Source organism: Haliotis rufescens, unplaced genomic scaffold (assembly GCF_023055435.1).
Source record: "Haliotis rufescens isolate VD_foot unplaced genomic scaffold, xgHalRufe1.0.p SCAF_33, whole genome shotgun sequence".
In the NCBI taxonomy this organism is placed as follows: Eukaryota; Metazoa; Mollusca; class Gastropoda; order Lepetellida; family Haliotidae; genus Haliotis; species Haliotis rufescens.
Window position 1 is genome coordinate 5,428,604 of NW_025964035.1, and position 26,375 is coordinate 5,454,978.

The window sequence follows — 26,375 nt, forward strand, 5'->3', positions numbered from 1 at the left end:
GGGCGGTTTATCAGACTGAACTGACGCGCGAAAGAACATATGTGGCCATGTTATATTGTGGCTAAAAATGAACCACACAAGAAATAGCCATTCGATGGTGATGTATTTGACACGGCTATCATAGTTGTGTTTGGAACATCACGTTTGCAGTGTTTCGGCGACTGTTTCAGACTATTTACGTTCTGGTAACGTGTGTAATTGTTTGGTGCATCCAATTTTCGAGTGTATATTTCTTTTGCCCTTGCGAGGAAGTATAAGGCTCTTGAACCAAATGTTGCGTCATATCTCTACATACAGCGTTGAATATTATACGGCATCAAGAAATCTTGAAAGCAGAGAATAAATCCGCTTGAAGTTGTACACTCTTTGACATGGCGACAGCATATCTTGGAGTGTGGGACTATGTGGTGTTTTCACTGACGTTACTACTCTCTGCTGCTATAGGTGTTTACTACGCCATCAAATCAAGGAATGAAAGTACAATTCAAGAATTTCTGAAGGCTTCTGGAAATATGGGCGTTGTACCTGTGGCTATGTCGCTGCTTCTCTCCTTCATGTCCGCCATCTTCATCCTTGGTTTCCCTGCAGAGATGTACACAGCAGGAACCCAGTTTTACCTGCAGGTGCTCGGCAACATGCTTGGCTGTGCTTTAGCAGCGCTCCTGTTTGTCCCCATGCTTTACCCTCAGAAATTAACAAGCACATTTTCGGTAAGTGAAACACTTGAAGGAATGAACCACAATGTTTGAAAGTGGCGTACAAAATCATGGTTTTGAATGTCAATAATTTCTCTGATTACATCACAATATGTACATGTACGTCCACCCCGTACAATACGTCCGGCGTGTACCAAACAAACTCAGGGAGAGTTAGCTAGAGTGTCCCTCGAGTAACAAACTAACTCAAATTTTAGTGTCTGCCTGAGCGTCCACCCATACAAAACTGATCATGAGTCAGGTAGTGTTAGCGAGAGTGTCCACCCATACTATGGGAAATCATTGGGTTGTAGATACATGTACTACACATGTTATGAGTTGCCGAATCTATCTCATGTCGGGGTGCAGACATGCTTCTTTTGTCAGGATTCCCTTTCCGCGGGTTTGAATTCGCACTGATTATGATCCTTGGCCTATCGTGTTGTGCACGTGGGTTTGAGGAATTCGGAGTGGAATATAAGAAGCCTGCAGCAGACACATGTGATGCACACAAAGACACACTTATCAGGCACACATGTTGAACTCACGGACAACTGTAACAGACGTTTATCCTGCACAAAGGCACATGTAGCAGACATACACACGCGTGAGGCAGACGTATTTCCTGCACAAAGGCACATCTAGCAGACATACACACGCATGTAGGAGACGTATATCCTGCACAAAGGCACATGTAGCAGACATACACACGCATGTAGCAGACGTATATCCTGCACAAAGGCACATGAAGCAGACATACACAAACCTGCAGCAGACGTATATCCTGCACAAAGACACATGTAGCAGACATACACAAGCATGTAGCAGACATATATCCTGCACAAAGACAGATGTAGCAGACATACACACGCATGTAGGAGACATATATCCTGTACAAAGGCACATGTAGCAGACATACACAAGCATGCAGCAGACGTATATCCTGCAAAAAGGCACATGTAGCAGACATACACACGCCTGCAGCAGACGTATATCCTGCGCAAAGGCACATGTAGCAGACAAAAACACGCATGTAGCAGAAGTATATGCTGCACAAAGGCACATGTAGCAGACATACACACGCCTGCAGCAGACATATATCCTGCACAAAGGCACATGTAGCAGACATACACACGCCAGCAGCAGACATATATCCTGCACAAAGGCACATGTAGCAGACATACACACGCATGTAGCAGACGTATATCCTGCACAAAGGCACATGTAGCAGACATACACACGCATGTAGCAGACGTACGTCCTGCACAAAGGCGCATGTAGCAGACATACACATGCATGTAGCAGACGTATATCCTGCTCAAAGGCACATGTAGCAGACATACACATGCATGTAGCAGACGTATATGCTGCACAAAGACACATGTAGCAGACATACACACGCATGTAGCAGACATATATCATGCACAAAGACACATGTAGCAGACATACACACGCATGTAGGAGACATATATCCTGCACAAAGGCACATGTAGCAGACATACACACGCATGTAACAGACATATATCCTGCACAAAGGCACATGTAGCAGACATACACACGCATGTAGCAGACATATATCATGCACAAAGACACATGTAGCAGACATACACGCGCATGTAGCAGACATATATCCTGCACAAAGGCACATGTAGCAGACATACACATGCATGTAGCAGACATATATCATGCACAAAGGCACATGTAGCAGACATACACACGCATGTAGCAGACGTATATCCTGCACAAAGGCACATGTAGCAGACATACACACGCATGTAGCAGACATATATCATGCACAAAGGCACATCTAGCAGACATACACACGCATGCAGCAGACATACACACGCATGTAGGAGACATATATCGTGCACAAAGGCACATGTAGCAGACATACACACGCATGTAGCAGACGTATATCCTGCACAAAGACACATGTAGCAGACATACACAAGCATGTAACGGCAACTGTAGTAAACATTCTCGTATCGTACACACTGTCTCAGTTATGACGAACACGCAGCAGATGCATATGGAGCATTATCATGTAGCAAACTCACTGCACCAGTGGCGTACGCTTCACTACCAAACACACTGCACCGGTGACGTACGCTTCACTACCAAACACACTGCACCGGTGACGTACGCTTCCCTACCAAACACACTGCACCAATGACGTACGCTTCCCTACCAAACACACTGCACCAGTGACGTACGCTTCACTACCAAACACACTGCACCAGTGGCGTACGCTTCACTACCAAACACACTGCACCGGTGACGTACGCTTCACTACCAAACAGACTGCATCGGTGACGTACGCTTCACTACCAAACACACTGCACCAATGACGTACGCTTCCCTACCAAACACACTGCACCAGTGACGTACGCTTCCCTACCAAACAAACTGCACCGGTGACGTACGCTTCCCTACCAAACACACTGCACCGGTGATGTACGCTTCCCTACCAAACACACCGCTCAGTGACGTACTCACCCCTACTAAACACACCGCTCAGTGACGTACGCTTCCCTACCAAACAAACTGCACCGGTGACGTACGCTTCCCTACCAAACACACTGCACCAGTGACGTACGCTTCCCTACCAAACACACTGCACCAGTGACGTACACTTCCCTACCAAAAACACTGCACCAGTGACGTACACTTCCCTACCAAACACACCGCTCAGTGACGTACTCATCCCTACTAAACACACCGCTCAGTGACGTACGCTTCCCTACCAAACGCACTGCACCCGTGACGTACACTTCCCTACCAAACACACTGCACCAGTGACGTACGCTTCCCTACCAAACACACTGCACCGGTGACGTACGCTTCCCTACCAAACAAACTGTACCCGTGACGTACGCTTCCCTACCAAACACACTGCATCAGTGACGTACGCTTCCCTACCAAACACACTGCACCAGTGACGTACGCTTCCCTACCAAACACACTGCACCAGTGACGTACGCTTCCCTCCCAAACACACTTCACCAGTGACGTACACTTGCTTGAATGAGTGAGTAAGTGAGCCGCTTTTAGCAATATTCCAGCAATATCATTGTACCTATGTCGTACCCGACAGAACCCGGAAATAGAACCCGGGTCTTCAGCGTGACGAGCGAACGCTTTAACCACTAGGCTACCCGAGCGCCGACTAACGCATTGCTTAACTGACGCGTACCTTATCATGATATGTGTAGCTATGTTTCAGTATCTGGAGAAGCGGTTCGACTCCCGTGCCGCCAAACTGACAGGGACATGTATCATGATAGTTCAGCAGGTGAGTGAGTGAGTGAGTGCGTCTGTAAATTGCTTTCTTTCCATCGCTACATCCATTTATACCAGTGCTTTGTAATATGACGTTCAATTATAATTTCACTTCAAGGTGTTGTACATGGGAGTTGCATCGTTTGCTCCATCAACGGCTTTAGAAGCGGGTATGTATATTAACTATTTTATTTGACCAAAAATGGCTTCAGAAAATGTCTATATTCTGTTTAAGAAAGTCTTTAGTGTTTCTCGAATTTAATTTAATTTTACAAAGTGCGAGACACCCCGTGGGGGCCGTCCATAGATTTACCAACTTGAATACCAGTAATGAAACTTGTCGATATTGTTCCTGTAATTAACATATGGATTTCACCTTCATCACAGTAACCATAGTTACAGCTACCAAAGCCAGTTGTCTTAAACATGCCGAAAAAGATCCCTTTTTAATAAAAAAAACTATACGAAAGGTAAAGACGTATGATGACTACAGAACTTCTGTGAAAAAAATCTTTATCATACAATGTCCGTTTTGTTACTAAACCACTGTTGGGCGCTCAGTATAACGTATGGTGACTGGTTGAAGTTGTTCTATACATTTCAGTGACTGGGTTTCCGACATGGGCCACCATCATCACTGTCGGGCTGGTGTCAACGTTCTACACCTCACTGGTGGGTACAGCGCACTCTGCAATAGTTGGAGTGAATACGGCGTTTAACATAACACGCAGTAAGATCTTCAGTCATTATAGTTGGATTATTAAGGTAAGCGCCACATGTCCCAAAGCTGCGTCACGTCTGGATCCGCAGATCGTTGAGTCCAATCATAGTGAGTGAGTGAGTATGGTTTTACGCCGCTTTTAGCAATATTCCAGCAATATCACGGCAGGGGACACCAGAAATGGGCTTCGCACACTGTACCAATGTCGGGAATCGAACCCGGGTCTTCTGCGTGACGAGCGAACGCTTTAACCACTAGGCTACCCGACCGCCCCCCAATCATAGAGTCGCCTGAATGTTTTTGAGGGTTTGCCTGTATCCTTACCTTTAGGTAGCCTAGTGGTTAAAGCGTTCGCTCGTCAGGCCTAAAACCCGAGGTCGATTCCCGAATTGTGTACAATGTGTGAAGCCCATTTCTGATCTTGCTGGAATATTGCTTAAAGCGGCGTAAAACCATACTCACTCACTAGAACTCAAATACGTCCATTTTGGTGATTAATAACGTTTTCATACAGTTCATTTAACCGCTACAGTGAGTACAACTGCATATATGACCCGCCATCCTGGCAACAGACATAATAATTCAAGCTCCTTCCAACAAAACAGCGTTGCGTAGTGTGTGTTATAGTCGACTTCAGGCGTGGCGATGTGGAGCTCTAATGGCAATATGGAAATGGTGACAAACATGGGCTTCGCATCTCAATCTCCATTTGTTTTTAATGGTGAAAAATGATAAACATGGCGGTTAGATAAATTCGTTGTATGATAATTGCTCGGCCACCCTCTGTGTTGCCTCTCGGCTCAAACAACACTTCCACACGGATGGTACAGTAACTTAACGTCATTTCACTCACGTCTCTGTGTATTATATGTGGGGTATTTCAATTTATTTTAGGGTGGAATGAAAGCAGTTGTGTGGACAGACATGTTTCAGTCAGTGGTGATGTTTGCCGGACTTCTAGCAATAGTCATTCAGGTATGATCGTGGAGAATAATGTCAGAATGCACAGTTACAGTTACTGAAGCCGTCATTAAACATAATTAAAGTCTCCCTTTTTTATCAGGACGCATTATTAAAACAAATGTAATTTCTGAAGAGGTTTCGACACATTAAAATACAATATTTACATTTCGAAATAATATTGGTAGACATTAAAATTGGTAGACAGTATGCTAATGCTATATCAAGTTTCAAGTAAACAGAATTTGTAGACATTATAATGCATAGTTCATAGCGTTTAAAGTTTAAACAACGGATACATTGCTTGACCTTGTAATGCATAATTGTTCAGGTTTACAGTGCAAAAATTGGAAAGTGGCTGACCTGATAATGCATGGTTCATCGCGTTAAAAGTAAAACAAATGGATGAATTGGTTGACCCTACAGTATATGTTCATCTCGTTTGAAGTAAAAGTAATTGGTACATTGGTAGACTTTATAATACATGGTTTATCACGTTGAAAGTAAACAGAATGGGTAAAATGGTTCCCCCTATAGTAAATGATTCCTCTCGTTTGGAGTAAAATATAAGACCCCTTCGCAAAATAATCGCAACTAACAATGAAGAACGAAGCGTAGTATATTTCACTATACAACACTGTTCTAGCATGACGTCATTTCTGGAGATTCGAACATTCGCTCGCAACTTGATTACGTCGTAAATTGGACAACGTTATTTTTGAGAGAGAAGCTGGACAGCGCAGATGAACGCAATGGCCAAACGATCGTTCCCAGCAGTAGGAGAGATATGACGATCAATATTGGGAGAAAAGGTGCAGATAATCGACGTAGAAATTATGAGAATACCAATATTATATATAAGAAATAAACGACTCATGCTCGTTGTTTATCGCTCAATAAAACACTGCAGGGAGAATAAACCATGAGGGGCGCATATGGGTATATTGGTTGACCCAACAAAATATGGTTCCCAGCGTGTCAGGTAAATATAATGGCTTCTTCAGTTGACCTTATAATATATGGTTCTTCACGTTCAAAGTAAAACGAAATAGGCAAATAGTCGGACCTTATTATTGATGGTTCATCGCGTTTAGAGAAAGAAACAATAGGTGCGTCAGTTGATCTTATAATAAATAGTTTTTCGCGTTTAAAGTTAGAAATGGGTAAAGTGGCTGGCCTTATAGTGGCAATAATAGTAATAAGGATGGGTAAAGTGGTTGACCCTTCAATGTGTGGCTCGTTGTGTTTGCGGTAAAATAATGGGTAAAGTGGTTGACCCTTCAATGTGTGGCTCGTTGTATTTGCGGTAAAATAATGGGTAAAGTGGTTGACCCTTCAATGTGTGGCTCGTTGTGTTTGCGGTAAAATAATGGGTAAAGTGGTTGACCCTTCAATGTGTGGCTCATTGTGTTTGCGGTAAAATAATGGGTAAATTGGCAGACCTTGTAATACATCGTTCATCAGATTTAAAGTGAAATAATGGATAGACTGGTTGAATACATGCTTCAAAACGTATAAAAGTGACTGGGTTGACCTTATAATCAATGTTCCATTCCATGATTTCAGGGATCCATCGTGGTTGGCGGCATGGGAGAAGTTTGGAGAATAAACGAAGAATGGGGAAGAATTAATTTCTTTAAGTATGCATCACATTCTTCTCATTCGCTGTTTGTTAGTCTGGCCCCAATTATGTTCATGTGTGTGTATAAGAATATACTTTCTACTGAGCCTCTACGAAATGTTCTTTCAGGGGATGTTAGTGAAGCATGCTTTGTAGGTTTACATATGATATTTACCAAACATTCATTTTTTTGTTAAAAGAGAAAATCACATGCACACAGAGGTTTATTTACGCTGTTCAGGAAACACACTACACTTAGCGATTGAGCCCCCTCCATACCGGTCCTGTTCGACTACGTTGGAATCCTGAAATATTTCAATTGTCCTCGCCACACTCGGGCACGATGATCTGTGAAGTCTAGACAGTATCTCGATTCATCAGTTAATCGTCTGTCCAATTAAAACGTGTCTGATGTCGGGTCAGTGGGATGCCAGCCTCACGGTGATGATAACGCACTGTCTGAGTAGAAATATATTACCGCTGGCGTTCCGCAGATCATTTCTGTGTGTGGTGGCAGTCACAAAATGATGATAGCGTGATCCTACCACTGTGCGGCGGAACGCTGTCGACCAACTGCATGTCGCTGTCAATGATTTTCTCATCAATGATTTTCAGAGATCCTTTCTTTTGAGTCAACTGCCATCATATTTTAATACGAAAAGACACTGAATAAAACATAATAAATAAAGATTTCATTCAGATGGACCGCGGAAGTCTATTGTCTGATGCTAATATTGTCGACGCTGATATCGATGCACCAACACATGGCGTCGCTACATCAGTTTTTTCATTTGGGAAGTTGGAAACATGACGATCGCTCCCATTGTTAAAGTGTGTACACCCTCATGTTCATCAATAAAATCATACCCATTTTGTCTATCGTTCTGTTTACTTACAAATTTAATAGCCGACCTTCGTCATCCACATAAATCCCCGGGCGTGAACGTGTCCCTTTCTTCTACATAAGCCGTGCCATTACTGGACAACTGCTCAATCACTCTGACATGCACGTTTACGTTCCCGTTTCAGCTTTGATCCAGATCCGACTGTCCGCCATTCCTTCTGGTCACTGGTCATTGGTGGGATGATATCTTGGACGGCGACTTTCGGGGTCAACCAGGCCAGTGTCCAGCGCTACTGTGCACTGCCAACACTGCAGAAGGCCAAACTGTAAGATGCAATGTGACACAGCTGATATCTGAATGATACCACAGGGTGTGTGTATGGCTAGGATGTATACTAGTTTATATCCAGGCTACACTGACAAAATTAACCGCGCACACTTTAAAACGTTTGTGTAAAAGTATTTTACTAGGACTACCTGAGGATTTCGAATACGCACATGGCGATATAAAGCAACAGATCCGTGGCACCTTTCATTAACGCAAGTTAAAATATTGTTTGCTCTCCTCCTGCCCGGGAAAGCTAAAAGCTATAGCCTGACCAACGACCCTGATATACATTCATCTTTGTTTGTCATATATCATTTATATGTTTATTTGTTGTGGTAATATTTTTACCACTAATTCAAAACATTTTATTCAGGTCGGTGATGCTGAATGTCCTTGGTGTCCTCATTCTATTGACCATCGTGTGTCTAGCCGGAATCATTACCTTCGCCTATTACACACAGAAAGGATGTGATCCACTGTCTGCAAAATACATCAGTAACTCAAACCAAGTAAGACCTGATAGAACGGGTACCATTTATTGAGTGGAAAAATCCCATAAGGCATGTTTTATCTGGCAGAAAGCAAAGTAACAGCCATTCAGATATTAGCACCATACAGAAAGAGTACATCCATATGTCTGCAAAGGTGTACACTATACTGGAAGATAGCTGTGTGTGTGTTTTCTTTATGGTGTGTGCGTGTGCGTGTGCGTGTGCGTGTGCGTGCGTGCGTGCGTGCGTGTGTGTGTGTGTGTTTGTTTTCTTTATGGTGTGTGTGCGTGCGTGCGTGCGTGCGTGCGTATTTGTGCGTGTGTTTGTGTGTGTTTGTGTGTGTGTGTGTTTGCGTGCGTGCGTGCGTGTTTGCGTGTGTGTGTTTGTGTGTGCGTGTGTGCGTGCGTGTGTGTGTGTGTGTGTGTGTGTGTGTGTGTGTGTGTGTGTGTGTGTGTGTGTGTGTGTGTGTGTGTGTGTGTGTGTGATCTGAGGTCTTCAAGTTTTCAAGGCCCATGTTCGAATTCCCACATGGGTACATTATAGAGTAGCGGCCAAGCCTTAAAAAGAGGACTTATCTAAGGAGTAACCCCTCCCACAGTAGAACAAAGCACAACCACATTTTCGTCACCAGATATCATTTATGCGTTAGAAAATGATGGTTGTGGTGATTCCCTTTGGTGGCAGACATGGTTTTTGGTGGTGAAATGCACATTTGTATGACAGAATTTAGTAAATCAAATAAATGGCTCAAATAAAATAACAAATCAGTTTGCATATTGCAATGCTCATTTTATAATCAAATTCAGTAAGCTGACTTAGGAAAATTAACATAGAACAAATAAACAAGTTGCAAAATGGTTTATGTCGAGTTATCGACCAAAATGTGCCAAAAACAGGAAAAATCACTCAATTTTCAATTTCAAATTATTACAAAACTAAAGATAATGTAACCTTCATAGTGACAATCATGTCGTGTGATATCTCACAATCTGCTTGAATGCTTCAAGATCTTATAAAAAAATCAACAATTAATATAGGTATAATATAATGTATGACAGTTTACTATATGTGATCCCACCAAACATCCTGTTTAAAACCCACAAATAAAAAATAGCATTCTTGTACACCAAATTGTTTTATTTGAACACATGAATCGTTTAGGTATCTTCCATATATGAGCTTGAGAAATTTGATTTATCCAATATGGCGGACAAAATGGCCTCCAAGAGGGCCACAAATACAGGAAAATGACAATATTTCGTCTTCACATCGGACTGCGTGATAAATGTAAATGTCAAAATTTAGGTTTCGACCAGGAACTCCATCTATCGTGTTATTGTCCTTTTTAAGATAATTCACCTATGTTTTGTGCTACAGTTGCTGATGATATTGACTTACTTTGAAGTGTCAATGTGAAGCACTTCTATACAATTGCTTCAACATTGTCAGTAACTCATTAATGAATCCATTATTTTTCTCCAATACAGTAAGAAACATTTAGTCAGTGCCGCCACTGTCACTGTCACTCAAGCCTTCAGATTCATCATCGTAGGCCGAGTTTTGGCTACCAGAGCAGGTGCAGTGTTCAGTATGTGGCAGTCCAGATCTGTTGCTGCAGATGAGATGACAGATATGTCTGCAGCCATATTGTCTTCTGAAACATGGCACTCACCATGTGTTGCTTGAAGGCATCTGCTGAAGGTGGGAACACAGTAGCTGCCTTGTCAGTGTTGGAAGCCTGGACTTAGCCTTGGTCATCCAGGGTGTGGCAGGAGGACAACTGATCTAGCCGAGTTTAGGGACACTTCCAGCTGGCGCAATCCAACTTGACAAGTTCTTCAACATTTCAACATGTGTCAGCAATATTGAGAAGCTGTCTTCTTTGAATTTATAACCAGACATCACCATAAGAATATCACGTTTCACAATGTTCTAGATCCAGAGAATTTCCAATCTTCATTATCTCAGCTCAGTGCAATTAGGCTATTGAAGCTTGGGCTGACTGACATCGCAGACGGTTGACATATCTCTTCTTGACTCTTCTTGACTCTTGATAGAACGATTGTTACGACAGTAGATGTATGTAAACGTAATGTCAACACACAAAGACTTTCAGCTACATAAATCCCAAACATGTTTACAGCTAAGTATGTTTAAAACTTTCTTATACCACAACACATTATGACGGTCTACAAACATGGTAACATTCAGTACTGCAGCAGATAACATCACAAAATATTGTTGAATAATTGAACGTCAACACCAGAGGATAACCAGTCTCGAATATCCGCCAATACAGATTCTAGTGGGAAAACAGCAAAATAGCCGTGACAATTATAGGAGTAGATCACTGAAAATCATTCAGAATGGTTATCATATACTGCCCTACCGGTAACACCTGCACTCACAAAATTTGCCTTAACCTTAGCGTTGTATGCGTTCCATGCGACGGCAGTGTTTAAAAAGACCATAGAATCAAGAAATGGACCAGACAGAATATCCTGTGACACGATAATGTATTAACTGTGGAAACTAAAAACTTACATGTTTATTTTGAATTCCGTCTGCTGTGTACAAGAGAAGTGTGTTTGGAACGCAGCATGGCTACATAGCCACACTATTGTTTTTATGCCATAAGTAAAGATATTTGTCGGTTATATCTCGGTCATATTAATTTGTTGTTACACTTGACAGTCTAGTCATTCCGAACTGTACGCGGTTTAAGTAACGTCCTGTTATGAAGAATCATGTATATAATTACAAATATATTCATATAGTTCACTCCTTGGGTGTTGAGAGCAACAGTATATTTATAAATATTCTGATATATGTCAGATTATGAGTGTGTGAGTATGGTTTTACGCCGCTTTTAGCAATATTCCAGCAATATCACGTCGAGGGACACCAGAAATGGGCTTCACACATTGCATCCATGTCGGGAATCTAACCCGAGTCTTCGGCGTGACGAGCGAACGCTTTAACCACTAGGCTACACGACCGCCCATCAGATTATGAGGTTTCGGTACCTTTATGTAGTCTTTGAATGACATTTAGAAGTGATACACATAAGGAAGACTTCTTTATTATGAGCAAACATTTCGAAGAATATACTTACTCCTTCATCAGATGAATAAATGCTATAAGTGAGTGAGTAAGGTTTTACTCCGCTTTTAGCAATATTCCAGCAATATCACGGCAGGGGACACCAGAAAAGGGCTTCATACATTGTACCCATGTCGGGAATCGAACCCGGGTCTTATGCGTGACGAGCGAACGCTTTAACCGCTAGGCTACCCGACCGCCCAAATGCTATGAAGCACAGAACATATATATATCTAACCCGAGTCTTCGGCGTGACGAGCGAACGCTTTAACCACTAGGCTACACGACCGCCCATCAGATTATGAGGTTTCGGTACCTTAATGTAGTCTTTGCTGTCATGAGACAGCGAAAGTACTATGTATGAAACTGATATAAAAAAGATGATGGACTAACGTGGACTTTATTATTTTATTATATATTACATGTACACCGAGTGAACATTTACCTCATTTTTGTATATATATATATATATATATATATGTACCTGTAAGAACAAAAAAGTAATAAGATAACAAAGGTGGAAACTAAGCAAGGGAAGCCAACGGCTGATTTAATCGCGGATTTCAGGTCCAGTTTGTTGACACAGGACTGATGTTCTTTGAGTCTGGTGATGAGGAATCTGAGGGTTTCTCCAATGTATTGGTGGCCACAGTTGCAGGGGATCTGGTATATACATCCTCTGGGACTGGGACTTGCGCTGCTGGTGCCTCTGCCATTGGCTCGGAGACCTTCGTCCATTGCTATCAGCGCCAATTAACTGTTGGCTTCCCTTGTGATGTTTACATCTTTGTTATCTTATTACTTTTGTTGTTCACACAGGAAAATATACGTTCTCTGCTTCATAGAGGGGTATAAACTCCTAAACGTTTTGTTCCTCATAATAAAGAAATTGACAAACATAAATCTATACCTTATATACCTCTGTGTCTTGAGATTGAGTCCACAGTGTCATCTGCTTGTCCATTTATAGGGGGAGCAGCTATTTTGATCTTTTTGTGCACATTTTTTGTTTGTTTCCTCGTATAATCTATGGGGCTTAACCACGCATATCCAGAACCAGTAACGAAAGTTGTATGTGCATTTTTTAATACTATCTATGTATTAATTTAGAACTTGTCCTTTAAAGTGACATTGGCCTTCAAATGTACCTCCTCGGTATTTAAAATAATCATTGACTTTGGGCAAAACCTTTAATAATATCCAATATAGACATGATATTTTCAAACGGTGACATGTATGTGTTGTATAATCTATTATAAACGAAATAATTTTGAGATATCAAATGGCTTGGTTGTTAACCATACATGATAGAAACACGGACTTCTTTAATGCATACATTACCATTTAAGGAGACTTTATTTCATTTTCTGTATTTTCACAAAATGAAAGTGCACTTAAACAGTATCTGCCACCAAAACATTTGATCACAACTATTATTTTCTAGTCCGTGTACAAAAACATAAGTAAATCTAAGTTTGCTTTGTTCTATTATATATGGGGAGGTGTATGTCGGCAGTTTGAGGGTCTGGCCACTACTCTATCATATAAAGCTAAGTTCTGATGTCCCTCGACGGGATGTTTCTGGAATACTGCTGAAACGGTTTAGAAGTATCCTCGCGCACTCTTTTCTTTCCAGCTGATACCCTACTTCGTGATGGAGGTGCTCGGATATCCCGGTCTCCCAGGATTGTTCATCTCATGTCTCTTTAGTGGAGCACTCAGGTAGGAACTGTTCTGATTGATGGAGCACTCAGGTAGGACCTGTTCTGATTGATGGAGCACTCAGGTAGGAACTGTTCTGATTGGTGGAACACTCAGGTAGGAACTGTTCTGATTGGTGGAACACTCAGGTAGGAACTGTTCTGATTGGTGGAGCACTCAGGTAGACACCGTTCTGATTGGTGGAGCACTCAGGTAGGAACTGTTCTGAGTGATGGAGCACTCAGGTAGAAACTGTTCTGATTGGTGGAGCACTCAGGTAGAAACCGTTCTGATTGGTCGAGCACTCAGGTAGGAACTGTTCTGATTGGTGGAACACTCAGGTAGGAACTGTTCTGATTGGTGGAACACTCAGGTAGGAACCGATCCCTTTTGACGAGAACTGTCCCCTCGGATGTGTAATTATTGCGTGTGTGCCAAAATTATCAGTGTTTATGTCTTGGTGTCTGCTCATATACCGTAACCCTCAAACATCACCGTCTTTTAATAATACCATGTAGGTGGGCCTAGCAACAGGTGAGGACTTCTTAACGTTATCCGTCTTTGTCGTCTTACATAGCCTTACCGGGAACATCACCATATTTTAATCGGCAATCTTGTAACTTCTTGCAGCACGATGTCCTCCTGTCTGAACGCCCTGGCTGCTGTGTGCTGGGAGGACTTCCTGAAGCCAGTCCTCGGGGAAAGACTCAACGAAAGACAGAAAACACTCGTCACAAAATTTTTGGGTTAGTTTTTCTAAGTTATTCATAATGATTACAACAGAGGTAGAGGTCTTCAGATCAATATCAAAGTATAAACAGCGCTATTTTATTTTCTTTGAATGAGATGTAGATCGCATTTGTACAGTGTAAAGCAAGGTTACCCGGAGAACCCTTAGAATTTGTCTTGTCCAATTGTCGTTTATTTAACTTTGCACAACAAAATCAAATAATATTTCCATCTTGTAGTGCTGTTCTTCGGTGGCACTGGTATCGGGATGTCTTTTATGGCAATGACGTTGGGAGGAACAGTTTTACAGGTGAGATGTTGTATTATGTTAAACAGCGTTACCGGATCTACAGCATTCTGAACAGTTTTACAGGTGAGTTGTTGTATTATATTAAACAGCGTTACCGGATCTACATCAGTTCAATATTAATAATAAAAGTGTAAACATATTGAGTAGGCAAATTCGTGTGACAGTTCCCCGGGCACAAAACTGTGTTTGCTGACGTAGTTTGATCTGATGGGTTTTTTCAAAACATTTTGATCGAGTGTTGAGATGACACCTTTGTTCTATGTCGTCACTAAGGCATCGTTGAGCTTCACTGGGGCTGCCTCGGGGCCTCTGCTGGGGATGTTTGCTCTCGGCGCCTTCTTCCCGTGGGCCAACTGGATTGTAAGTTCAGTCAGATATAGCGGACACCTTTAGATTTAGTCGTTATCGATACTGTATGTCTTCCATAGTAATTGAGGTGTATGTAAAAAGGCATATTTCAAGGGTAATTTCTACTCTCACTTACAAATATATCGTCGCCCCTTTATGCGCATAAGTAACCAAGGTTGTAATATGAAAAACAGGTTGCCAAATATCGGAGAGTTTTCTTACTTCATGGTCACATATCTCAATTATAGATATATTTTTGTATTGTACATAGTCGAATCTGCCTTTCTTAAAACAATTGGCGTGAAGAATGACCGGGTTTGATATTCCACATTGTGTGAATATCATTTCTAGCAACCCACGCGAATATTGCTATAAGCAGCCTCAAAACTCACTCACTCACTCACTCACGCACGCACGCACGCACGCACGCACGCACGCACGCACGCACGCACGCACGCACGCACGCACGCACGCACGCACTCACTCACTCACTCACTCACTCACTATATGTCTTTTAGGGAGCAGTGGTCGGCGGTATTCTGGGGTTGGCGTTTCCCTTGTGGATCAGCATAGGAGCCTATACGGTTGTGGGAGCCCCAACTAGCCTTGAGTTCCCCACATACAACTGCAGCGTCCCCAACATCACCGACTCCATGACAACAACAATGTCCTCCATCATGACCACAGCTGGAGGAACTGTCGAGTAGTGAGTGGGTTAGCGTGTACACGTGTAGTGATGTTAATGTCAGTGCGTGGGTTAGCATGTACACGTGTAGTGGTGTTAATGTCAGTGAGTGGGTTAGCGTGTACACGTGTAGTGGTGTCAATGTCAGTGAGTGGGTTAGCGTCTACACGTGTAGTGGTGTTAATGTCAGTGAGTGGGTTAGCGTCTACACGTGTAGTGGTGTCAATGTCAGTGAGTGGGTTACGTGTACACGTGTAGTGGTGTCAATGTCAGTGAGTGGGTTAGCGTGTACACGTGTAGTGGTGTTAATGTCAGTGAGTGGGTTAGCGTGTACACGTGTAGTGGTGTTAATGTCAGTGAGTGGGTTAGCATGTACACGTGTAGTGGTGTCAATGTCAGTGAGTGGGTTAGCGTGTACACGTGTAGTGGTGTCAATGTCAGTGAGTGGGTTAGCGTGTACACGTGTAGTGGTGTTAATGTCAGTGAGTGGGTTACGTGTACACGTGTAGTGGTGTCAATGTCAGTGAGTGGGTTAGCATGTACACGTGTAGTGGTGTTAATGTCAGTGAGTGGGTTAGCGTGTACACGTGTGGTGATGTCAATGTCAGTGAGTTGGTTAGGGTGTACACGTGTGGAGTTAATGTATAGTCTGTCATGTTTCAGTACTGGTGTCTCCGCCCTGTACACAGTGTCCTCTCTACCTCATCTCTACTCTATCATGTTTCAGTACTGGTGTCTCCGCCCTGTACACAGTGTCCTCTCTACCTCATCTCTATTCTATCATGTTTCAGTAGTATTGTCTCCGACCTGTACACAGTGTCCTCTCTACCTCATCTCTACTCTATCATGTTTCAGTACGGGTGTGTCGGCCCTCTACACAGTGTCCTCTCTACCTCATCTCTACTCTGTCATGTTTCAGTACTGGTGTCTCCGCCCTGTACACAGTGTCCTCTCTACCTCATTTCTACTCTATCATGTTTCAGTACTGGTTTCTCGGCCCTCTACACAGTGCCCTCCCTACCTCATCTCTACTCTATCATGTTTCAGTACTGGTATCTCCGCCCTCTACACAGTGTCCTCTCTACCTCATCTCTACTCTGTCATGTTTCAGTACTGGTATCTCCGCCCTCTACACAGTGTCCTCTCTACCTCATCTCTACTCTGTCATGTTTCAGTACTGGTGTCTCCGCCCTGTACACAGTGTCCTCTCTACCTCATCTCTACTCTATCATGTTTCAGTACTGGTGTCTCCGCCCTGTACACAGTGTCCTCTCTACCTCATCTCTACTCTATCATGTTTCAGTACTGGTATCTCCGCCCTGTACACAGTGTCCTCTCTACCTAATCTCTACTCCATCATGTTTCAGTACTGGTGTCTCCGCCCTGTACACAGTGTCCTCTCTACCTAATCTCTACTCCATCATGTTTCAGTACTGGTGTCTCTGCCCTGTACACAGTGTCCTCTCTACCTCATCTCTACTCTATCATGTTTCAGTACTGGTATCTCGGCCCTGTACACCGTGTCATATTTGTGGTACCCGGCTATTGGAGCATCGACAGTGATAGTGGTTGGTCTCATTGTGAGCGCTATCACAGGTCAGTCACCTCATTTGTTGTTGAGTTCAGTTCTCGTTCGATATATCACTACATGTTGTCAGTCTCTGTGTGGCAGTGGCACAGTGGCTATTGTTATCTTTTGACCCCCACAGTCCGTGAAACATAGTCATACATGTAGGTTAGGTGAAATTGGGTTTAACGTCACGTCCAAGATTATTGCACTTATATGCGACGTGCATGCACGTGTGTGTGTGTGGCTGCTCGTACTAGTCCGGACTGATGCCGATTTATAGTGCTAGCTCACAGAGATAGCACGCCGCAGTTTAACATTAATACCCCACTCAGACACAGTATACTGACTCCGAGCCGACCAGTCCTTGTTTGGGCCCCGTAATGCCGAGGGTCAAACAGGGTAACAACAAGTACCATCTTTTAACGTCTTTTTGTATGACGCGGCCGGGAATGGAGCCCCGGACCTTCCGCTCTCCGGGCGGACGCTCTACCACTAGACCACGGAGGCGGTCACCTAGTCATAAGTACAACGACATACAAAGGATCAGCGACCTTTGAATATGTTTACTGTAGTTTTCTTTAATTATTCTCGCAACTTAGAGTACACAAAACAACACCATCCATCCAACACAACCTGATTGATTATACAATCTTAGGGGGCAGGTGTGAACGGTCACGTCTGTGGCTGTGATAATTGTCTTTTACTTTGAATTGACAATGTGATGACAAAAACTGTTTTAGCAGAAACACGATTGTTGATACCAAAATGGGGCCTATTTGACATACAATGACGACATTAACATGTGAGTGTATCCGCTTTTAGCAATATTCCTGCAATATCACAGCAGGGGGCACCCGAAATGGACTTCACACATTGTACCAATGTCTTGAATCGAACCCGGGTCTTCGGCGTGACGGGCGAACGCTTTAACCACTAGGCTACCCCACAGCCCCTACATGAACATGTAAAAACGAGTATCCACGGTCATTCGGGCTTGTGAATCTTGGTTTTCTCATTTCTCAACAGACAATACTGATATGTCAGGCACAGAGACGATCGGACCAGAATATTCTGACTATATCTATAATGTGGACAAATAATGTTTGATATTAACAGTTATCACAGCTGTGTTAAGAGCAACTGTAGAAAACATAACTGGACACTTCACAAACTTTCAGGTAGCTGAAATGACAAGAGAGAATTTGGTTCCAAGACATCAAAAGTATTGACATAACACACCGGCCAGGACAGTGACGATTGTGGATATGGATGTAACTATGTGTATCGCTTCAACAGTCAAGTAATTTCCAAACTAAGCATGCATGTAAATATAACCGAATCATTGTGAATACTTTGAAATATGTGCATTAAAATTAATACCTACACTATTCCAAACGTCACGAAATAGACTTTTTCGTGTCGTGATGGTTATAAACCTCTTGTGACGTCATCCTATTAATTTTTTTCGTTAAGTAGCCTTTCACCAGGCGCTTTATGCAGACTACCCCGGGTATATTGTATTGAAAACCCCTCTACCCAGGTATATTGTATTGACATCCCCTCTATCCAGGTATATTGAATTGTAAACCCTCTATCCAGGTAAATTGTATTGTAAACCCTCTATCCAGGTAAATTGTATTGGAAACCCTCTATCCAGGTATATTGTATTGACATCCGCTCTATCCCAGGTATATTGTATTGACATCCCCTCTATCGAAGTATATTGTATTGACATCCCCTCTATCCAGGTATATTGTATTGACATCCCCTTTATCCCAGGTATATTGTATTGACATCCCCTCTATCCAGGTATATTGTATTGACATCCCCTCTATCCCAGGTATATTGTATTGACATCCCCTCTATCAAGGTATAGTGTATTGACATCCCCTCTATCAAGGTATATTGTATTGACATCCCCTCTGTCCAGGTATATTGTATTGAAAACCCCTCTATCCCAGGTATATTGTATTGACATCCCCGCTATCAAGGTATATTGTATTGACATCCCCTCTATCCAGGTATATTGTATTGACATCCCCTCTATCCAGGTATATTGTATTGACATCCCCTCTATCCAGGTATATTGTATTGACATCCCCTCTATCCAGGTATATTGTATTGTAAACCCTATATCCAGGTAAATTGTATTGTAAACCCTCTATCATGGTATATTGTATTGTTAATCCTCTATCCAGGTAAATTGTATTGTAAACCCTCTATCCAGGTATATTGTATTTTAAACCCTCTATCCAGGTAAATTGTATTGGAAACCCTCTATCCAGGTATATTGTATTGACATCCCCTCTATCCCAGGTATATTGTATTGACATCCCATCTATCGAGGTATGTTGTATTGACATCCCCTCTATCCCAGGTATATTGTATTGACATCCCCTCTATCCAGGTATATTGTATTGAAAACCCCTCTATCCCAGGTATATTGTATTGACATCCCCGCTATCCAGGTATATTGTATTGACATCCCCTCTATCCAGGTATATTGTATTGACATCCCCTCTATCCAGGTATATTGTATTGTAAACCCTATATCCAGGTAAATTGTATTGTAAACCCTCTATCAAGGTATATTGTATTGTAAATCCTATATCCAGGTAAATTGTATTGGAAACCCTCTATCTAGGTATATTGTATTTTAAACCCTCTATCCAGGTAAATTATATTGGAAACCCTCTATCCAGGTAAATTGTATTGTAAATCCTCTATCCAGGTATATTGTATTTTAAACCCTCTATCCAGGTAAATTGTATTGGAAACCCTCTATCCAGGTATATTGTATTGACATCCCCTCTATCCCAGGTATATTGTATTGACATCCCATCTATCGAGGTATATTGTATTGACATCCCCTCTATCCCAGGTATATTGTATTGACATCCCCTCTATCCAGGTATATTGTATTGAAAACCCCTCTATCCCAGGTATATTGTATTGACATCCCCGCTATCCAGGTATATTGTATTGACATCCCCTCTATCCAGGTATATTGTATTGACATCCCCTCTATCCAGGTATATTGTATTGTAAACCCTATATCCAGGTAAATTGTATTGTAAACCCTCTATCAAGGTATATTGTATTGTAAATCCTCTATCCAGGTAAATTGTATTGGAAACCCTCTATCTAGGTATATTGTATTTTAAACCCTCTATCCAGGTAAATTATATTGGAAACCCTCTATCCAGGTAAATTGTATTGGAAACCCCTCTATCCCAGGTATATTGTAGTGACATCCCCTCTATCCAGGTAAATTGTATTGACATCCCCTCTATCCAGGTATATTGTATTGACATCCCCTCTATCCAGGTATATTGTATTGGAAACCCCTCTTTCCCAGGTATATTGTATTGACAGCCCCTCTTTCCCAGGTATAGTGTATTGACAGCCCCTCTATCCCAGGTATATGGTATTGAACGCCCCTCTATCCAAGGTATATTGTATTGAAAACCCCTCTATCCCAGGTAGATTCTATTGAAAACCCCTCTTTCCAAGGTATTTTGTATTGAACGCCCCTCTATCCCAGGTATATTGTATTGCCAGCCCCTCTATCAAGGTATATTGTATTGAAAACCCCTCTATCCCAGGTATATTCTATTGAACGCCCTTCTATCCATGGTATATTGTATTGAACGCCCTCTATCCCAGGTATATTGTTTTGCCAGCCCCTCTGTCCCAAGTATATTCTATTGAACGCCCCTCTATCCATGGTATATTGTATTGCCAGCCCCTCTATCCCAGGTATATTGTATTGCCAGCCCCTCTATCCCAGGTATATTGTATTGAAAACCCCTCTATCCCAGGTATATTGTCTTGAAAACCCCTCTATCCCAGGTATATTGTATTGACAGCCCCTCTATCCAGGTATATTGTATTGAAAACCCCTCTATACCAGGTACATTGTCTTGAAAACCCCTCTATCCCAGGTATATTGTATTGACAGCCCCTCTATCCAGGTATATTGTATTGAAAACCCCTCTATCCCAAGTATAATGTATTGAAAACCCCTCTATCCCAGGTATATTGTCTTGAAAACCCCTCTATCCAAGATATATTGTATTGAAAACCCCTCTATCCCAGGTATATTGTCTTGAAAACCCCTCTATCCCAGATATATTGTCTTGAAAACCCCTCTATCCCAGGTATATTGTATTGAAAACCCCTCTATCCCAGGTATATTGTCTTGAAAACCTCTCTATCCCAGGTATATTGTATTGACAGTCTCCTTGTCCCAGGTATATTCTGCAGAAAATCGATTTCACCAAGATCCATTCACTCGTTCCCTGTACTCGCAGGTATGAATCGACTGGGTGATGTGGACACAAAGTATCTGGTACCTTTCTTCGACCGACTCTTCTGTTGCCTTCCCGGCCCAATCAGCAGGTGTCTCCGCTGTAACCAGGAGTTCAGGGACCCGGAGGTAGGTGTCTCTGCTGTAACCAGGAGTTCAGAGACCCGGAGGTAGGTGTCTCCGCTGTAACCAGGAGTTCAGGGACCCGGGGGTAGGTGTCTTCACTGTAACCAGGAGTTCAGGGACCCGGAGGTAGGTGTCTCTGCTATAACCAGAAGTACAGAGACCCGGAGGTAGGTATTTCCATCGTAACCAGTAGTTCAGAGACCCGGAGGTAGGTGTCTCCGCTGTAACCAGGAGTTCAGAGACCCGGAGGTAGGTGTCTCCGCTGTAACCAGGAGTTCAGGGACCCGGGGTTAGGTGTCTCTGCTGTAACCAGGAGTTCAGAGACCCGGAGGTAGGTGTCTCTGCTGTAACCAGGAGTTCAGAGACCCAGAGGTAGGTGTCTCTGCTGTAACCAGGAGTTCAGAGACCCAGAGGTAGGTGTCTCCGCTGTAACCAGGAGTACAGAGACCCGGAGGTAGGTGTCTACACTGTAACCAGGAGTTCAGAGGCCCGGAGGCAGGTGTCTCTGCTGTAACCAGGAGTTCAGAGACCCGGAGGTAGGTGTCTACACTGTAACCAGGAGTTCAGAGACCCAGAGGTAGGTGTCTCCACTGTAACCAGGAGTACAGAGACTCGGAGGTAGGTGTCTACACTGTAACCAGGAGTTCAGAGGCCCGGAGGCAGGTGTCTCTGCTGTAACCAGGAGTTCAGAGACCCGGAGGTAGGTGTCTCCACTGTAACCAGGAGTTCAGAGACCCGGAGGTAGGTGTCTCCGCTGTAACCAGGAGTTCAGAGACCCGGAGGTAGGTGTCTCCGCTGTAACCAGGAGTTCAGGGACCCGGGGTTAGGTGTCTCTGCTGTAACCAGGAGTTCAGAGACCCGGAGGTAGGTGTCTCTGCTGTAACCAGGAGTTCAGAGACCCAGAGGTAGGTGTCTCTGCTGTAACCAGGAGTTCAGAGACCCAGAGGTAGGTGTCTCCACTGTAACCAGGAGTACAGAGACCCGGAGGTAGGTGTCTACACTGTAACCAGGAGTTCAGAGGCCCGGAGGCAGGTGTCTCTGCTGTAACCAGGAGTTCAGAGACCCGGAGGTAGGTGTCTACACTGTAACCAGGAGTTCAGAGACCCAGAGGTAGGTGTCTCCACTGTAACCAGGAGTACAGAGACTCGGAGGTAGGTGTCTACACTGTAACCAGGAGTTCAGAGGCCCGGAGGCAGGTGTCTCTGCTGTAACCAGGAGTTCAGAGACCCGGAGGTAGGTGTCTCCACTGTAACCAGGAGTTCAGAGACCCGGAGGTAGGTGTCTCCCCTGTAACCAGGAGTTCAGAGACCCGGAGGTAGGTGTCTCTGCTGTAACCAGGAGTTCAGAAACCCGGAGGTAGGTGTCTCCGCTGTAACCAGGAGTTCAGAGACCCAGATGTAGGTGTCTCCGCTGTAACCAGGAGTTCAGAGACCCGGAGGTAGATGTCTCCGCTGTAACCAGGAGTTCAGAGACCCGGAGGTAGGTGTCTCCCCTGTAACCAGGAGTTCAGAGACCCGGAGGCAGGTGTCTCCGCTGTAACCAGGAGTTCAGAGACCCGGAGGTAGGTGTCTCCGCTGTAACCAGGAGTTCAGAGACCCGGAGGTAGGTGTCTCCGCTGTAACCAGGAGTTCAGGAACCCGGAGGTAGGTGTCTCCGCTGTAACCAGGAGTTCAGAGACCCAGATGTAGGTTGAAGCCTGCCCGTCTCACATAATTGTTTCAGTAAACCAATCAAGATTGAGGCAAGGCAGCTGAGGCTGCTTTCTGAAACGCACGTGCCTCAATATTTCGCAAAGGCTACCTGTGCTGTAATTGCGGAAGCTGCGGGTTGAAAAGAAATGTAGCCCAGTTTAGATGAAGGTCGACTTGAGCGACACGTTGTTTGTGAAACGGATGTAGCGAGACGTTTCAGGTTTGGTGGAATTGCGAAGGTTGTCTTGTGAAAGAGTTCCTGATTCTCAAAGTTATCTACTGACGGGAATAGGGTCAATTTCAAAGTCGTAAATCTTTAATAATTTATAATCATTTTAAACAAAATTATTCACTTTCTCACTGTGTTATTTTGTTCCTATCAGGAAATAGCATCTGAAAAGGATGGGGAGATTGTGATACCAGCGTCTGGTGATCTTGTCAGCAGCTCCAGCAGGGAGAAGTTACCCCTGGACGGGTCGGGACCTATGCCTGTGTATGGACTATCATATAAAGAGAACAACGAAACCAATACCGGAGTTAACAACCCAGCTGCCGATGTCTTCAACGACCAGAAACAGCAAAACGGGACACAGTTCTAAATCAGCATATTCAAATATCTCAATATTATCAAATCATTGAACGTTTATTTATGTAAAGTTTAGTTTATTTACAGCTATTTTTATAGAACAATGGTTTAATTCATTCATATCTCAAAGTTGATGTTGACATTGAAACGTCCAACAAAATGGATAATATGTTTCGTTAAATATATACACACATTTCTAGAAGAATTATTTTTTTTATGTCATTTGAGATACAGAACAGTCTAACAATTCGCCAGGTGTGTGTTGGTCACAATTAAACGATCTACGCATTATTCCTCTCGTTTTGCATAATATATTCAATGGGCTCATCCTTTGTTAAATAGTGTGACCACAGGATATTAAACTGTTTCACTTTGTTTCTCCAGGAATTGAAAAAAAGTTTGAAACTGTAACCCGTGCCATGTATCCCGTTGGTGGAGCCTCATACGATTATCCTGAAAATTCTGTACTATTAGAGCTTTTCCCGCATCTTTTATTGTGTAATTCAGACATCAGATGAAGAGAAATAATGATATAATAATAAACAAATACATCCATTGGTGAATATAATTTTGTATGTTTTGAAATATTCTTTTGAGTATTTGATTAAGTAAAACTGATGCGAAACAGGTGAATGTGTTGTCCACTTAAGATCGATACACCGTAAACTGTCTAATTGTTTAACTATTCAAGACATCATTGAAATTGTAAAAGCAGTCATTCCGTTTTGTCGTTCAGATATTAGGCAGTGTTTTGTTCGCTCACAATTCCGTAAAGCTGCTAAATAAAAATAATTCGTCGCACAGTATTTTTATCGGTATACGATAAAAAGCGGAGGAAATTCCTGTTTTTCAACGCAGAATAAATTATCGGACAACACTTAGCAGTGTCATTTTTTTCAAACCGTTTAAACATTTGCAGTTAAATTTACACCATCAGCTAGGAAATTTAATATTCTACATCTCTGCGTAAGTGTATAGCCGGAGGTAGATCCAGTGCCGCGTGATCGCAATTCACGTTCAACCTTCACTTTTTCGATCTTAGGAAAATGTGCGTCAGAACAAAACTCGGCATCCAGCGGGTTAAATATAACAGCTGCTTGCAAAAATGTTAAGTGTACTTGTCCCTTGTCAGTAACGTTTTAGTATTTTATAACTATTTTTTACGGTTTTCATTCATTCTAGAGGGGCGGTCGGGTAGCCAAGTGGTTAAAGCGTTCGCTGCTTACACCAAAGACCCGGGTTCGATTCCCGACATTGGTACAATGTGTGAAGCCAATTTCTCACTCACTGCAGGTTTCTCTCTTGTTGAAATATTCGTGTTAGAAAACTGAAAACAAGAGAGCGGGCTGGGGAAAGACAATAATATAAAAAAAATGTACGAAAACTGTTTTTCACTGATTGTGTAACTTTTTAATGTCTTTTGTAAAGCTGTAACGTTTAAAACACTCGCTACATGTTATTAAACGCTAAACCACACATGCTTTGAAGTTGGTTGATAATGGTTACAGCGTTCAAGGCCTCGGTAAAGCTGTGAACAAGTTTTATGGTAGACACGTGGAGACAATTGCCAAATTTCAGTGACAAACATGACGTCGGATGCAATTCCTTATATCGACCTGTACCATATATTCCGGTGTCTGTTTTTGTTGTTGTTGTTGTTGTTCAACTCATGTACCACGGAGGGTTATATCGTGTAATGAAAGAAGGATAGAAAAAAAGAAGTCCATGCGAAAACATTTGCGTTTCGCTTAACCCCAAACCACGGGTGCGCCTGTTCCGGACGAAGACGGGTTTCGCCGGCTCGACGTATATTATCTAAAGTCTGAACTGGTTTCAGAAAAAAACAAATCTGCAACTCTGAGAGTGCTGGTGCCAGTCTACAGGATTTCTACTCCTACCACACCAAATCAGAATCAGTTGTTCGGCCAGCAGCTTTCGTAGAGGACGATTTAATGTAGATTGAGAAATGTGGCAGCTGTGATTGGATGAACTTGTGTGAGATTTGTTGATGTTTTCAAATGTACATCTATTGAGTCAATTAAAAGTGACCACGATTTTTCAATATTAAGTTTTGTCTTTTTAAACAGGATGACTAAACCTGATTGGTGTGTTTCTTTTCCTGTACTCGTAAAAGGAACTGGCTGAGCTAGCCAAAATTTGTGTCTTTATTGTAGCTTTAAGTCCAGACTTGCACACGTGGAAATGTAGTGACTGTTGAAAGCCAAAAAGTTATTTATATAATATACACACACACACACACACACACACACACACACACA

At 42.8% G+C, this 26,375-nt stretch overlaps 1 protein-coding gene across 1 annotated transcript; it reads left to right on the forward strand.

The window, feature by feature from the left end:
* LOC124150256 (sodium-coupled monocarboxylate transporter 1-like) lies at window positions 1-26,158 on the forward strand. The gene is made up of 16 exons (XM_048380817.1): window positions 1-710; window positions 3,919-3,987; window positions 4,093-4,144; window positions 4,579-4,646; window positions 5,590-5,670; window positions 7,222-7,295; window positions 8,306-8,446; window positions 8,822-8,957; window positions 13,678-13,763; window positions 14,373-14,488; window positions 14,711-14,781; window positions 15,055-15,141; window positions 15,648-15,835; window positions 17,310-17,410; window positions 21,698-21,822; window positions 23,894-26,158. Exons 1-16 carry the CDS (start codon window positions 372-374, stop codon window positions 24,107-24,109), a joined length of 1,950 nt encoding a protein of 649 aa, XP_048236774.1. The 5' UTR covers window positions 1-371; the 3' UTR covers window positions 24,110-26,158.
* The last annotated feature ends 217 nt before the right edge of the window (window positions 26,159-26,375 follow it).

Bases quoted from the DNA above. Each gene is read 5' to 3' on its own strand.
- LOC124150256 (XM_048380817.1), top strand. From the start codon at position 372: ATGGCGACAGCATATCTTGGAGTGTGGGACTATGTGGTGTTTTCACTG. The intron at 8,958-13,677 runs GTAAGACCTGAT...TTTTCTTTCCAG, and splicing joins ACATCAGTAACTCAAACCAA to CTGATACCCTACTTCGTGAT. The intron at 13,764-14,372 runs GTAGGAACTGTT...AACTTCTTGCAG, and splicing joins CTCTTTAGTGGAGCACTCAG to CACGATGTCCTCCTGTCTGA.